The sequence below is a fragment of the Ovis canadensis genome, chromosome 3, assembly GCF_042477335.2.
Source record: "Ovis canadensis isolate MfBH-ARS-UI-01 breed Bighorn chromosome 3, ARS-UI_OviCan_v2, whole genome shotgun sequence".
Classification (NCBI taxonomy): Eukaryota; Metazoa; Chordata; class Mammalia; order Artiodactyla; family Bovidae; genus Ovis; species Ovis canadensis.
In genome coordinates this window covers 218,488,392-218,504,473 of record NC_091247.1, presented here as the reverse complement: position 1 = coordinate 218,504,473, position 16,082 = coordinate 218,488,392, and the positions used below count along the sequence as shown (strand labels likewise).

The window sequence follows — 16,082 nt, the reverse complement described above, 5'->3', positions numbered from 1 at the left end:
GCTTTTGCCAAAGCCCTGGTCTGTCCTGGGTGGGGCAGGGCCTGAGCTCGGGACCTGAGGGGAGGAGGCTGGCCTGGGTGGGTGGGAGGGAGGGAGTGATGGGTTTGCCCAACAGACATGCTGCTTCCGTGGGCCGGCCAGAATCCTGAGGGAGCAGGAGGCCAGAGTCCCGACCCCCCGGGCTGCCTCACAGACAGCGCTGGGGCCTGACCGAGGCTCCAAGGCTGCCCTGGGCTCACGTGTCCTCTCTCGTCTCCTGCAGTGTGAAACCTTTCTCCCAGCAAACCTACACTGTCCAGCCGTCACTGCCTCTGCCAGGTGGGTGGGCAGGGTCTGACTCCCTCCTGTGTCACACTCTGTGGCTCCTGTCCTGGTCCCAGGCCCTGACAGCTGGGCACTCACGCCCCCTTCGATGCCATCCTGGTGCGTGCTCAGACTGTGTACCCCAGTCTTCTCCAGAGCCAAGACCCCTGTGTGCCCAGGGCTGCCATCCTCCTCAGAGAGACTCAGGGCTGGCAGCGTGCGCATGGTTCAAGGGGCACGGTGGGTGCCCCGGGCAGCTGCCCCACCTGCATGTGCGTCCCGTCCAGCCTGGCGCTTGGGCTGGCCTCCCTCTGGGACACTGTAACCCTCTCCTTCAAGATGGGCTTCCCGCAGAGCCTGGCATTCCAGCCTGGAGCCCCTGGTCAGCAGAGGGAAGGCTCCTGAGACGGGGCAGGCTGGGTGGCAGCCTGGCTGCTCATGTGACCAGCTCTGTCCCTGCCTCTTTCTCAGGAGGGTCCTTCCACCTGCCCCTCTGCGGGGCGAGACAGGATCCTCGCCCTTAGCCACCTTTCCTGGTTTGGGACTGGCTCCTGCCTGGCTTTTCCTGCTCCAAGAGGAGCCCTGCCGCCTTCCTAGGTTCTTGACGGCCACTTGGGGCCACCCTCCACCCCCCCTAATCTGTGCTCTCCCCTGTCTGCCCATCAGCTTCTCTTAGGCCCTCCTCGTTCCTGCCTGGGTCACTGCCGTGGCCTCTTGACCAGCTTCCCCATCTGCAACCATATCCTTGCTCTTCCACCCCCTAACTCACCCATCATCTTAAAGCATCTTTCTCACCGCGGTGCTTCCAGCTGAGAATCCATTAGAGGCTCCCTGGTGATTGTCCCTCTCCGTGCACCCGGGCACCATCCCGGGCTGGTGTCTGTCCTCCGTGTGTTGGGCCACGTCCAGTGTGCCCCCACTGGGCAGGACTCGGGAAGCTGCCCTTGGACAAATGAACGAGGGATTCAGCTCACGCATCCAGTGTGTGAGCTGGTGTGTCCAGTGTGGTCCTCTGCCCGCTCCTCTGCCATCTCTTCTCTGTCTCCTCCCCGAGCTCCTGACCTACCTGCCTCGGCTGCCCCCTCGTCCTGTCTCTCACCAAGTCCTGCAGTCTTGCTCCCTCCATGTCCCTCCTGTGTCCCCTCCTCTTCACTGCCCTCTTCTTTTCCCCCCTTGAGAAGAGCCCACGAGGCCCGCGTCTCTGGCCAGCACTGCCCCTGCCCATTCCTTCGTCCACAAGGAACAAGATGTGCAGAAATGCTCAGCCAATCGCTCCTCGGCCCTGCTTAGAATCCTCTGTCACCCTCCTGAGCTCAGGCTGAAACCTGTACTCCCCACCCAGCAGCCAGGCCCCAACTCTCAAGCCTCATTTCCAGGTCCTGCACAAACCTGCTGGATGGAACCTCCCAGCCCACTGAGCGTCTGGCCGCCCCGTGCCCTCTGCCTGCAGCCCGTTCCCCTGTCTCTGCTGCTGCCTCCTGCTCCTGCCACATCACTTCTTTTTATTTTTTTATTATTAAGTTTATTTTTAATTCGCGGATAATTGCTCTACGATGTTGTGTTAGTTTCTGCTGTACAACAGTGTGAATCGACCATAAGTATACATATATGCCCTGCCACCTGAGCCTCCCTCCCACCCCTGCTGCATAACCTCTTTAAGCATCACCTGCGGAAAGCCTTTCTGACCACTGCCAAGGTGGACTGGGAGCCCCCCTGCAGCGCTCAGTCTGTTTTCATCACGTTCATTGCTTCACTTAGTCACAAACCTGCATGCCCTTCTGGGCCAGATGCTGTCACAGGGGCTGGGCAGAGACTCGTGTCATTGTAGTCATTTGTCCAGTTATCTTCAGGCTGGACCTGAAGCACCTCCAGAGCAAGAACCAAGCAGTGCCTGCCCTGGAAGCCCTGGGTCCAGCAGGCATTCCACTCGCCCCCTGCCCCCAGCCACCCCCGTCCCCTTGCCCCCCACAACCTGTCCCCGGTCAGCATCACCTCCCTTGAGAGCCATCCTGTGCCCAGAGGGGACTGAACTGTCAGGACTGAGCCCCCTGCCAGGGCTGCCCCTGGACCGCTGGCCAGTGCTTTGCCCCCACCCCCATGCCTGCTGGGAGGCACGCAGCAGGTTCCGATGGGTCTGGGGGTCTGGGGGAGGCTGGTGTGGGGAGGCCGTGTGGGCCGGCTCCCATGTGCCGTCCACCGCGTGCAGGGTTCGAGTCTCCGGCAGGACCTGCCCCGTCGCCCTCAGCGCCCCCCGCACCCCCGTGGCAGGGCCGCAGCGTGGCCAGCTCCAAGCTCTGGATGTTGGAGTTCTCTGCCTTCTTGGAGCGGCAGCAGGACCCCGATACGGTAGGTCCTAGCCATCGCCAGCTGGATTTTCTCCCGCCCCATCCTCATTCCTGGAGCGTGCTGCTCCCCAGCCTCCTCCAGCTCCAATTTTGCCTGCTCTGGCTTTCTCTCCCTGCCCTCCGCCCTGCTCCACCTTGGGACTGAATTTAGGTTCCTGTTCCTTCTTATCCTCTCCTGGTTCACCTGTCCTCCCCCTGGCTTCTTTCTCACTGGACCTTGCATCTCTCCCTCCCTTAAGCCTCCCCTGGTCTCTGTGCCCCACCCTAGTCCCCAGTCCCTCACGCCCTCCTTCCTCCCATCTAGTCACCTCTCCCTCTGAAGACGCTGGTCCCAGCCCCACCCCAGGCTGCACTGCGCTGTCCCCTGTGGCTCCAAGGAGCCGTCTGTCTGCCGCACATCCTCGGGGGCACCAGCAGGAGCGGCAGCCCACCCCCACTTTGAGCCCTTCTGTGTCTCCATCCTGGGTGACCCGCGTCACCTGTAGAGTTCAGAGTAGCACCTGGCCGGGTGGACAGGAGGCCAGAGCCTGGGAATCTTCACTAATCATTTCAGTTTAACACTTTTTTTTCTTAAACGCTAAGATTTCTCAAGGTCTTTATTTTTTCTTAATTTATTTTAAATTGGAGGATAATTGCTATACTGTGTTGTGTTGGTTTCTACCATGCAACAACGTGGATCAGCCCATATGTATACATATATCCCCTCCCCTCCTGAGCCTCCCTCCTATACCCCCCACTCCCAGTTTGACATTTAGAAGCTTATTTTTCAGGTGAGGAACTTGTTAGTGAGACAAACCCTTCCTTGGAAGCCCAGCATGTATTGTGAAAGCAGTGGATTTTCTCGGATTGCAGCAAGGGGTTCCCAGCCCCCGCCCCCCACTTCAAACGGGGGAAACACCCCTTTTCTGGTTCAGTGGTCTTCCATCACAGATGAGATTGAGGGGGTCCAAAGATAGAAATGACCCGCCTAAGGATATTCAGTGACCGAGGCACGACTCAGAATAGTGCAAATAGCGACCAATGCATGCCAAGCACCTGTGGGGGGCCGACCTGCCCCAGGTGCGGGATGCCTGTTTACTCTGCTGTGCCCTTCTTCCTGCTCTGTGTCACCAGGGGGGAGACTGAGGCCCTGCCGTGGCATCCCTGCTCTGGGCCCCTGGCTGGGCTCGGAGCCCCAGGGCTGGTCCGCCCGCCCCGCAGCCCCTCAGACTAGCTCTCCTGTGCCCACAGTACAACAAGCACCTGTTCGTGCACATCGGCCAGTCGAGCCCCAGCTACAGCGACCCCTACCTCGAAGCCGTGGACATCCACCAGATCTACGACAAGTTCCCCGAGAAGAAGGGCGGCCTCAAGGAGCTCTTTGAACGTGGACCCTCCAACGCCTTTTTCCTTGTGAAGTTCTGGGTAAGTCTCTGGTGGCCTCTTCCTTCCTGCCCTAGCTCGGCGATGACCAACTGCCCCGAGGGAAAAGCCTGGCCAGGGAGGCCTGGCTGGCAGGAGGCACTGATGGGAACCCTGCCCTGGTCGGGGGAGACAGCAGCGTGGGGGCCCTTCTCACCAGCACCTGCCTTCCTCCACTCAGAGATAACAGTCTGTGTTCTAGCCATCCTCAGATGAGAGCCACCCTAGACCCCCATCTCACAGATGGGGAAACTGAGGCTTGGAGTCAGCAAGGGCCTGGCTGGGAGACCCCCAGCCCCGGCGAGCCCGGCTCCTGCAGTCCCTCTTGTGACGGGTGTGCTGGGGAAAGTCAGGGCCATCGGGAGACTTTTATTAGGGTGTTTCTTCTTCACCGGGCTTCCCAGGTGGCACTAGTGGTAAAGAACCCGCCTGCCGAGGCAGGAGACGTAAGAGATGCGGGTTCAGTCCCTGGGTCGGGAACAGTCCCTGGGTCGGGAAGAGCCCCTGGAGGAGGAAATGGCAACCCACTCCAGTATTCTTGCCTGGAGAATCCCGTGGATGGAGGAGCCTGGCCAGCTACAGTCCATGCAGTCGCAGAGTCGGACATGACTGAGCGACTGCGCGTGCATCCCCGCCACCCTACCGAAGGGAGGTACAGTTGACAGCCTTGGTCCCTAGAGGGGAAACTGGGGCACAGAGAGGGAAAATGGCCTGCCAGGGCCACCCGGTCAGCCCAGAGTGCAGACCCAGCTCTGGGAGTGTGCCTGTAGCCATTGCCCTACATTTCCTGCTTCGCCAGGTGCTTGGTGCCTCCCTCAGGGCCCTGGTGCTTCCCCTGTCCTGGTGGAGAAGGCTGTGGATTGCCTAAAAAGGGACCGCAGCCCCTAAGCGGGGGCAGGAAGAGAGCAGACTTAGACGTGCATTCAGAGTCATTTTCTATAGCCCAGACTTCGCTTCCAGGAGATGGTCGGGGGCATCCTGCCTGGAGATCAGAGCTGGCAGGAGTCGGGGAGGAGCCAGAGCATCCTTCTCCAGTCTGGCCCATGGCCCTGGTCCTCTTCTTCCTTTTGACTCTGGGGGTGCTGGGGGTGGGATGATGAGAAAAGAGGGGGTGGGGACAGAGATGCCAGGAAGCGTGAATGGGCAAGTTCCATGCTGGCCTCAGTGCCCCATCCGTGGGCTGCACACAGAGCCTGTGCTGTATGGACGGACAGGCGCGCGCGTTCTCAGCGCCCAGGGGCGGTCACCACACAGGACTGGGGGCGGGCTACCAGCGAGCCCTCCAGCGTGTAAGGAGAGCCAGGCCGGCAGCGGAGAGTCTGGCTGGAGAGTTGTGTTCCCAGGAGTCTTGGCTCCGCTGGACCCTGTTTCTCCACCTGCAGAATCAGCACTTGGTTCTTGGGGTCGTGTGAGAGGCTATGTGTCTGAGGACCCTGGCGTGTGCTGGCCGCTGATGGTGAAGGGGGCTATGTGCCTGCCTTATGCCCTCGGCCTGAGCCCTGATGGCCAGAGGCTTGGGCAGGGTGAGGGTGGGTGAAATCGGAGCTGGGGACGGGGCAGCAGGCTCAGGAGGTGGGGTGGGGGGTGCATGTTGGTGGCCAGGAGACCTCAGCCACCATCTGGACCCTCTCCTCCTATGTGGGGAAGGCAGAGGCGCCAGGGAAGGTCAGACTTGTGATGTGGGGAAGGCAGTTCTCGTGCTTGCTAATCATGGGACTCGGGGTCCTCCCGGGCAGCCCCAGACCCCAGTCATCCAAAACCCTCTCCTCCTGTGCCCTGGCCTGGAGCTGGCGCGAGATGGGCCACATGTTTAGGCAGGGACACAGCTGGGCAAGGACATGGTGAGCCCCCTCCCTGCCCCCTCCCTGCCTCCTTTTTCCTGCCTGGTGGTTTTCTCATCTGGCCCCAGGCCCTGGGCATGCAGGCTGCAGGGTGGGTCAGAGGGCACTTGGAGTGGGAGGAGGGGGGACTCTGGTGTCCCCAGCTCGGCCTCCCAGCCCCTCCTGCTGAGTTACTGCCCTCACTGGTGGGGGATAGGGAGTGAATGGTTGGCTCGTGTCCGCCGGTGCATGTCGGTTCCAGCTGGCAGGGACATCGGCACAGGATGGGTTGGGGGGTCAGGCTGGGCCCTATGCATGTGAGATGCAGGGGCTGAGAGGCCAGCACCCCTCCCTCCTTCCCCAGGACCTGTGAGATCAGCAGAGTCCTCCTCTGTCTGTCGGCGGAGGGAGGGGGGCCTCCTGGGCACTGATGGCTGTTAACTCCGGATTGAAAAGGCTGGGCCAAGCTGGCAGGGAGGACAGGGCCCCTGCCCCTCCTCCGTCGCAGGACCCTGTCTCCTGGGCACATACCAGCGCGTGACAATGAATCTGAGCCCCCAGCCCCCTTGCCCAGCTGTCTTGGCTCATCTGTCAGCCACCCGATCCCCCACACCTGTTCTGGGCACAGCCTGCGAGCTGCCCACCACGCCGCGGCTATGAATAGGATGGGGGAGGGGAGTGAGGGGCCGAGAGGGGTCGGGGGTGGGGCGCCTCTCAGGGTAACAGGGAGGCAGCTCTGCTCTCAGGCTGGGAAGGTGGAGACGCCAAGCTTGTGTGGGTGCGTTGCTCAGAGTGGGGGTACATGGTGGGCAGGAAATCCTGCAGTGGGGCTGTTGAGGGAGTGGGATCGTAGTTAGGATGTCACGGAGGATGCTTGTGGCTGTCGCTGGCTGAGGTCCCCAGGGGTAGATTCTGGGGCAGACTCTGGACCGTCGCTTGTGGGACTTTTCTTTTTGCATGCCAGATCTTAGTTCCCTGACCAGGGATTGAACCCGGGCCCTCTGCAGTGGAAGCACAGAGTCCTGACCCCTGGACCGCCAGGGAGGTCCCTGTGGAATTGCATCTCTGCTTCATCTCCTTCTCTCTCTCTCAGCTGCCAGCTCACCTGTTCTTGCTGCTCCCCCCCACCCCCCAAGTCACACACACACTCCTTGAGGGCAGAGACTATGTCGCAGCCTCTCCCCTTCTACCCTGACTGTTCTGGGCCAGGCAGGATGCATGGGTGACTGAAAGGCCAGGTGAGTGGGAGGCGATGCCAGGAGACCCGGGACCGTCTCTGGGCTGGGGTGGGGCTGCGGTTCTGAGGACTGGCAGGTGCAGGAAGCTTAGGTGTCCCCCTTGTGACTATAGGACCACTCCTCGCCCAGAGCCAGCGTGAGGGGGCAGGCTCAGACAGTCACGTGCCACACTGTTGAAGGCACGCACCCTGCGCCTGGCCGAGCCCTGGGAGAGCTTGGTTCCTGCCTCCAGGGTTTTCACTGTTCAGAAGGGGCAAGGCCAGGCCCTGCCAACCCGGTGCTGTTCCCATTTTAAAGGGGTTCTGCACGAGGGTGCCAATACCTCTCAGAGCAGTTAGAGGAGGGGCCGAGTGGAAGGGGACCGGTGTTGGGGAGACTGATCTGGAGGCAGAACTGAGATGCAAGTCTAGGGTGGCTGGGCTCACAGGGCCACAGAGATGGCAAGGGGCTGGCCCCCCAGAGCCATTGCTGAAAGGCACCGGCAGGGTCTCGTTGTGCTGAAGGCCAGTGTGAGGTCCTGTCTGCTGGGCAGTTGGTACCTGGTGGGCAGCAGGGGCCAGGCTCTCGACACTGTTTCTGTCGCACAGCCTGACTTTACCCCAGGCCTGCGTGTGAATGGGCGGGGCGGCTTTCTGAGGTTCCTCATCCATGTTCTTTCTGAGCACCGCCCCCTCAGTCATGTCCTGGCCCTGGGACCTGGGCCGTGACCTCCACCAAGCCCCTCTGAGTCACTACCCGGCCCTCGCCCTTGTCTCCCTCCAGGCAGACCTCAACACCGACATGGAGGACGAGGGCGGCTCCTTCTACGGGGTGTCCAGCCAGTACGAGAGCCCCGAGAACATGGTCATCACCTGCTCCACCAAGGTGTGCTCCTTCGGCAAGCAGGTGGTGGAGAAAGTAGAGGTAGGCCATGCTGCCCACCTGGGCTCCGGCCCCTCACGCGCACACACAGACCGCCCCCAGCTTGGGCTTCTCGCCTCTTCCCCCAGATTTGTCTGAATTAGGGCAGTCTCACCCTCACCTAGTCCTTACCACTGACAGCCTGCCTCACGCCCAGCACGAGCCGGGGAGTGGTGGGAGGCCAGGCACCCCCATCCTGGTGGTTCTCACCGGCTGTACATCAGGTCTTGGGGGGCCAACACCCTGGCACTGAGTCCCCCACAGTGTTTAACCCCAGACCTCTCCCACCTGCGGGTGGTGTCTGGGAACCGCCGGGCTGGCGGTGGGCGGCGGCCTCCTAAGCCGCGCGTCCCCGGCCCTGCAGACCGAGTGCGCGCGCTACGAGAACGGCCACTACTCCTACCGCATCCACCGCTCCCCGCTCTGCGAGTACATGGTCAACTTCATCCACAAGCTGAGGCACCTGCCCGAGAAGCACATGATGAACAGTGTGCTGGAGAACTTCACCATCCTGCAGGTGTGGGGGGACAGGCGTGCGTGTGTGCAGGTGTGGGGAGACAGGCGTGCGTGTGTGCAGATGTGGGAAGGCAGGTGTGTGTGGGGGGGACAGGCGTGCATGTGTGCAGATGTGGGAAGGCAGATGTGTGTGGGGGGGACAGGTGCGTGTGCAGGTGTGGGAAGGCAGGTGTGGGGGGACGTGTGTGTTGTGTGCAGGTGTGAAGGCAGGTGTAGGGGGAAGGTGGGTGGTGTGTGCTGGTGTGAAGTCAGGTGTGGGGGGAAGGTGGGTGGAGTGTGCAGGTGTGAAGGCAGGTGTGAGGGGAAGGTGGGTGGTGTGTGCAGGTGTGGGGGGACAGGTGTGTGTGTGGGAGCAGGTGGAAAGGCAGGTGCCTGGGGGGGACAGGTGTGAAGACAAGTGTGGGGAAACAGATGTGTGTGTGTGCAGGTGTGGGAAGGCAGGTGTGTGTGTGTGGGGACAGGTGTGCGATGTGTGTGTGTGTGCAGGTGTGAAGGCAGGTGTGGGGGGAAGGTGGGTGGTATATGCAGGTGTGGGGGGACAGGTGTGTGTGTGTGTGCCAATGTGGGAAGGCACGGGTGTGTGTGGGGGGACAGGTGTGTGGTGTGTGCAGGTGTGGGAAGGCAGGTGTGTGTGTGGGGACAGGTGTGTGGTATGTGCAGGTGTGGGAAGGCAGATGTGTGTGTAGGGACAGGTGTGTGGTGTGTGCAGGTGTGGGGTGACAGGTGTGTGGTGTGTGCAGGTGTGTGGCGACAGGTGTGTGGTGTGTGCAGGTGTGGGGGGACAGGTGTGTGCTGTGTGCAGGTGTGGGAAGGTAGGTGTGTGTGTGTGTGGGGGTGGGCGGTGGGCGGAGCAGACAGCACACTGTCTCCCACACCCCACAGGTGGTCACCAACAGAGACACCCAGGAGACCCTGCTGTGCGTCGCGTACGTCTTCGAGGTGTCAGCGAGCGAGCACGGGGCTCAGCACCACATCTACCGGCTGGTGAAGGAGTAGAGACCAGGGACAGGGAGGGGGTGACATCACGTGTGCAGGGACGAGGGGAGGGGCCCCATGGGGCAGCCCCGAAGCACCGAGAGTTGAGGTGGTGACTCTTCTACCCAGGAGCAAATTCTGCCTGAACCTGCAATTGCCCAAGCCCAATAAACCCCAGCTCTGTGCGTCTTCAGAGGCCCCGTCTGGCTGCGCGAGCCCCGGGGGGGCTGAGGGAAAAGGGGCCGGATGCCACCCCGGGCGCGGCTGTGAAGCCAGGGCTCCGTGGACTCGGCCAGGACGGTCGCCAGCTGCCAACGCTCAAGATGGCATGTCCCCGAGCTGCCCTGGAGGCCTTGCCCCCGGCTCCGGCCACAGTGGGAGGCCTGGGGACAGGCACGGGTCCCCCACCTATGTGTCCTGTGTGGGCACCTCGGCCACGGGGAGTGATGTGTCTGCCTCACTTTCCCCACCGCCTCTGCTGCCGCTCCCCCTGAACAGCCGACGGGGAGGCCGGCCCAGCTCGGGGGTGGGTTTCAGGTGTGGAGGTTAGACAGGGGCAATCAGAGCTCTTTAGCTCCAGTGGGCATGAACTCTCTGGCCCCGCCAGCTGCCTGGGGGGTGGGTTCCAGGTCAGGGGGGGCCCAAGACAGAGAGGGTAGGAGTGCTGGGGCCAGCTTCTGAGTGTGGGTGGGGGCCCTGGGGTTCCTCGGTGTCCTCTTCAGTGGTGAAGGCCAGGAACGTTGGTCCGAGGTCCGCGCTGTTCTGGTGGTCTTTGAGACTATGCAGTTGGTATGCCTTGCCATCTCACAGCAAACGCCTCCCAGCCAAGAAGCCTGCTGGGTGGTGACCACCTCGAGGCAGCCGCGCTGACCACCACCTCCCCGGACGGAAGGTTCTATGCACCCTGGGGATGGAGGAGAGGGGAGTGGAGCCCACCCTGGGCCTGGGGGGTACCCCTCAGCTGAGGGAATTTCCCTGGTCTGTTCCTCCTGGCAACTGGCCTCAGTCCTAGGGCTCCCCGCTGCCCGCCCTGTCTCAGCGTGTGTCCTTTCCTGCCTGTAGAGGGGGACGGCCTTAGTGAGGAGGACATGTCTGTATAGTGCCTGACGCAAGGTGCACTAAAGAGAGAAAAAGTTACCGTCCTCTTACCCCTCCTGGCCCTTGGGATACTGGGAACCGGCTCTTTGCTGCCATCTAGTGGCTGTTTGCTATCATCTTGCCTAATAGGGACCCACACTTCCGGGAGCCTGGAACCCAAGGAGACTAAGAGTCACGTGCAGGAGTTTTGTGTGCTGATCTCAGGGACATGTGTGGGGATATGAAGTGAATAAGATGGTGTTGAGGAGGTGTTGTGTGGTTAGGAGCCAGGGCTCCAGAGTCAGTGGCTAGGATTGGAATCCTGGTGCTCAGCTTTGGACTGTGTGGCCTTGGGGAAGTTACCTAATTTCACTGTGCCTCAGTTTCCCCATCTGTACAATGGGTATAACAATAGTACCTACCTCGTATATGTAGAGTGCCTAGCGTGGTGCCAAGCACACGAGTGTGTGCTGTGAGTATGCATTATTATTAATAGCACTGACTCTTGCAGTCTGAGGAGTCAGCTTGGGAGACTCTTAAGTGGGGGTGGGGTGGTCCTCAGAGCAACTGGAATTCAGAGGTGGGAGGGGGTGGGGCTTGGAAGGTTCAGGGAAGAGGCGGAAATTGAGAGGGGCTGCTTCTTGAAAGAGAGGCATTGCCTAGATGAACAACCTGAAGGGGCAGTCTGCTGGCAGCTCTGGACAGGGCAGGAGGACCAGCCCTCCAGCTTCCTTCTGGACAGCTGCTAGACCCCGGGCCAAGTCGTATCTCCCTCCTGGGTGCTGGGGCCTGGGTGCGAGGGGTCCCTGAGTCTCTGAGAATCGTCTACCGTCTTTGTGTGGTTTGGGTCTGGGGAGGCTTTCCTGCCCACCCCTGGTCACTGTCATGGCCTTTGCCCTCCCACCTCCCCACCCGTGTTCCCGGAGCTGTCAGGATAAAGGGAGCCCGTGACCTCTGTGCCCGCACAGGACTGAACCTTCGGACAAACACTGGTGTATGAGTAGCCTTGGGCCCTGGGACAGATGCACAAACTGCGTCCATCGTTTTGTGTCCTGGGTCTAGGGAGTCCATGTAGATGTTGGGGCCAGAGCTGGCTTCGAGTGTTCCCTTCTCTTTAGGGCCTGGTCTCAGCAGCCTAATGGACAGTCACCTACTTAGAGCTGGAAAGTCCAGACCGTTCCACCACCGGGAACATAGGTCTAGGCGCCTCTCCCTGAGGCGCAGTGCAGACCGTGACCCTCGGGGCCAACAAATGGGAGGTCCCACCCGGCCCGCTTCTCCTGCGCCATCATCTCACACACATCCCCTCCTAGCCACTCTCTGCCTCTAGTCTTGGCACCTCATGTCCCCTGGCCAGCAGGCCCCTGGAGAACTGTCACTCATTCTTGCATGGAGTGACACTCCCAGCATGGAGCCACTCCTGCAGAAGGGATGCTGGCTCCTGCCTGGCGGGGGAAAGGCATTCCACTCACAACCCATTAGGGCACCTGTCACCCGTCCCTGCGCACTGGGGCTGAGACATCTCTTCCATTCTCAGCCGGGGGTGCTGTGCTCTCCCCATTTTAAAGATGAGGGAGGGGCGTCCAGAGAGGCCAGCTAACTTGCTTGGAGTCTTCTGGAATCTGAATGCATGTATTCACCAGCTTAACACATGTTTATTTAACTTCTGGTTCGTACCAGACACAGGGATGTACAGACGGCTGAGACAGATGGGGTCTCTGGGAAGCTTATGTCTTACTAAGGAGGGAAGACAAACCGAGTGGGTAAAGGGTGGGAGACTGACGGGGGACCACCAGGAGACGAGAGAGGCCCTGGGACCTGGGGAGGGTGGCGTGTGCGTGGGGACAGTGGGGAGGCCGTGTCAGGAGCCGAGAGAGGGAGCTGCAGGTCCAGATGTGGCCCAGGTCCTGGCCCCCAAGGTCAGGAAGGGCTTGGATTTTCCTCTGTATGCTGGGAGGTCCTGGAAGGGTCTCAAGTGAGGGAGTAATACTGTCGAGTCTGGTTTCTGGGAAACACCACCAGGCGGCTGTGGCCCACAGCGCAGTGTCATTGTTTCTGGGTCTGTCTTACCCTTGGACGCCGCATCAGGGGCAGGGGAGCCACTGCAGGGCAGAGGGGTCCTGCTCTGCCACCTTCCACAACCCAAACCCCACGTCTGGGGCACGGCAGCTGCCTGGTGAACATTCGAAGGTGCGTGATCTGTGCCTTTGGGGCTGTGAGTGAGGTTCCTGGAGTCCGTGCGCCCCTTAGGGATAGGACCCTCCTGATGGCACTGGGAGCCAGGAGGTGGGGACGTTGAAACCGGACTGTGCCTGACCCGTGGGGTCTGGTGACTAGGCAGGGCCCTGACAGTCATCAGGGACTTTACATTGAGTGGGGGTGCTCTTCCTGATGGGGTCAGCCCCATACAACAGGAGTTGAGGGGCATGTGGGCTGGATCCAATGGGTGAGGAGTGTGGGGCCGGGGCACTTGCTCCCCTCCCACCCATGGGACTCGAGAGCAGTGAAGCCAGGGGCGGCGCGGCCCTTCCTGGCAGGGGTGGTGACCACAGGGAGCCCCCGACCCCGCAGGGACAGGGCCACCTATGCACACCTGGGCCACAGCTGCCCGGAGGAGGGGCAGAGCTGGAGCTGAGTTGTGGCCCATTTTACCCAGTTATCCCAGGGGTCACTGCGTTTGACCCCTTCTGACATTACTGTTGTGTCAGCCAAGGACGGAAGCAAGAAGGTGAGTCTGGAGCAGTTGCTCTGAGGGTGGAAACCCGGAGCCAGGTTGCTGGGGGCTGAGGGCAAGGGACTGAGCTTCGGGAACCTTTGTGGCCTTGTCTGCGAGACGGGAATGAAGTGGGCTGCTGTGGGGAGGAGGGTGAGCACACGTGCGAGGGGGCAGCCCCACACCCGGGGTGTGATGCATGAAGAGGTCGCTCCTGATTCTGCCCCTGCCGCCTCGGCCACACACACTTACACGTTCACACTCACAGCACACATACAGGCACACACATTGCATACACACCCATGCATGCAATGCAGCACACACAACTACACACTGTATACACCCTTACACAGATACACATACCCACACACTCATTCCGGTAGTTACCATATACACACAAGCATGTACCACACTCCTACACACACACTCACACTGTATACACCCTTACACAGACACACATACCCACACTCATTCCGGTAGTTACCATATACACATGCATGTACCACACTCCTACACACACACTCACACTGTATACACCCTTACACAGACACACATACCCACACTCATTCCGGTAGTTACCATACACACATGCATGGACCACACTCCTACACACACACTCACACTGTATACACACTCACATACATACATGCAGTACACACCTACACACATTATATGCACATACACATAGACATACACCCCATCACAAACATACCACATGTACCACACTCCTATACACACACTCACACTGTATACACACTCACACACACGTGCGGTACACACCTACACATTATACGCACACACTCACACATAGACATACGCACCATCACAAACATACCCCATGTACCACACACCTACACGCACACACACTGTATATACATACACACATACAGCACACAGCTACACACACTGTATGCACACACTTACACATAGACACACACCTACACACATTCATAAACTCATCACACACATGTGCGTGTACCATATACCTACACACATACACTCAACATTCATCATACAGACATACATACTTACACCACACACACACATGTATGGATGTGTAGGTGTCAGCACACGCACACACACACACACACACACATTTTTAGAGAAACAAAAGCTCTGTTCTGATGTCCTTTCAAAGGCAGAGAGAAGCGACTTCCCCGGTGGTCCAGTGGTTAAGACTCTGGGTTTCCAATGTACGGGGCGTGGATTCGAATGCTGCTTGGTCCCACATGCTGCAGTGTGGCCCCAAGAAAAGGCAGAGAGGAGGCCTCGGGGCGCCTGGTTCAGCAAGGGGGCCACCGTTTTAGACCCTCCTCCTCACTCTGTGGCGGCTGGTGGGGTGGCGGGGTGGGGGCTTGGAAACAAGGAGCAGGTATTCTTCATTGGGAAAATGACTCTGGAAAGGGAGCGCCGGGCCGCTCCGATTGAGAAGCTATCCAAAGTGCGTTTTTGTTTCAATCCCCGGGACAGGACGGGTGAGGTGGGCCTGTGCTTCCCGTGCAGGCGGGAGGCCGCGGGGGGAAATGGTGCCTGGGCTCATGGCTGTCTGATATTCAACTTCAAGTGTTTTGTATTTCGCTATGTGAACCCCCTTTGTCTCCAAACCTCAGTAAAGTCTGCTCCACACACAAAGGTTTCTGTGCGGTGATTTCTTTGTATGGAAACGAAGGGGTCCCTGTGGACGGAACACAGAGCAGCAGGTCCAGCTGGCCGGGCCGTCAGGGAGAACGAGCCTCGGCCGCCACCCGGGCCAGCCACCCCCGCCCCTCCTCCTTCGAGGCCCCGGGCTCTGCGTGCACCGTGGTTCTAGATGCATAGCGTTAGGTACTCAGTAAACAGCAAACAGACTTAACGCCCCCTGCATTCAGAGAGTGGTCAAAGCCAGAGGTTCAGGCCGGGCATCCTTAGGGGTGCAGTCCCTAAGTTGGCCTTCTGGGGACATGACGTTAGCCTTGACCTGGGAGTGAGCAGGCCCACGGGGCTGGCTGGTCCCCCCAAATCAGAACTGTAGGTGATAGTGGACTGAGGGGCCCAGACACACTTCAGTTCACCCTGAGCTGCTCCCTGGGACCCGGGACCTAGGTGTCACCCCCACCCCTCCCAGGGGCCCTTCCTCCCTGGGGAGCCAGGTCACTGGTGGTGGGTGTGTCGGGGGGTGTCTCAGAACATGGTTTGGCCGTTTCCAGTCCACCGCCTGCCTTTGTAGAGCCTGGAAGCTAAGAAAGGTTTTGATTTTTTATTATTAAACCTTTTTTTCTATTGTAGTAAATGTCACATAACATAAAGCACCCTGTTGTAACCATATTTAACTGGACAGTTTGGTGACAGTACGGTTTTTCTGTTTTTAAATGGCTAAAAAGAAATCCAAGGGACACTAGCACATGGCCTGTGACAATGGTCTGCAGTTCAAGTCCAGGGTCGGTAAACTGGGGGTCATTGCACTGGGCTCTGGTGGCTTGGCTCACAGTGGCCCTTTCCAGGAGCTGCTCCCAACTCCTGAGTCAGAGAGTGACCAAGGGCCTCCCTCAGAGCAGGGGCCAACGAGGGCCTGTCCACGGGACAGCAAGAGCGGCCACATGACGATCCGGGAATTGAGACCCACTGGGAGGGTGCTGAGGAGGGAAGACGGGCAAGGTGACATCCTGCCCCTCTCTCAGGGGGCCACGTCATCACTGGTTGGCCTGAGTGAGGGCAGCGATGGTTTCAGGGGTATGGGTCCCATCCCAACCTGACCTGTTTCCTCCGGATCTGTTTAAGACTTTGCTGTTTGCACTGGAGCTTTTGTTCAGACTCC

General features: G+C 59.9%; 1 protein-coding gene and 1 non-coding gene across 13 annotated transcripts in view; one reads left to right on the top strand and one right to left on the bottom strand.

Moving 5' to 3' along the window:
* TEAD4 (TEA domain transcription factor 4) overlaps window positions 1–14,920 on the top strand; it is a 65,928-nt gene extending 51,008 nt beyond the window's left edge. For 7 of the 12 annotated variants that reach the window (XM_069581507.1, XM_069581516.1, XM_069581509.1 and 4 more), the window contains 6 exons: window positions 263–318; window positions 2,510–2,649; window positions 3,879–4,052; window positions 7,870–8,010; window positions 8,372–8,524; window positions 9,406–14,920. In XM_069581507.1, the coding sequence (XP_069437608.1) occupies window positions 263–318; window positions 2,510–2,649; window positions 3,879–4,052; window positions 7,870–8,010; window positions 8,372–8,524; window positions 9,406–9,519 (778 nt within the window). In that variant the 3' untranslated portion in view covers window positions 9,520–14,920. The remainder of the gene's footprint in view (window positions 1–262; window positions 319–2,509; window positions 2,650–3,878; window positions 4,053–7,869; window positions 8,011–8,371; window positions 8,525–9,405) is intronic. The other 5 variants (XM_069581514.1, XM_069581512.1, XM_069581510.1 and 2 more) reach the window with 1 other exon arrangement.
* Window positions 6,841–6,913, bottom strand: TRNAG-UCC (transfer RNA glycine (anticodon UCC)). The gene has a single exon. It is a non-coding gene; the product is annotated as a tRNA-Gly (tRNA).
* Window positions 14,921–16,082: the final 1,162 nt, after the last annotated feature.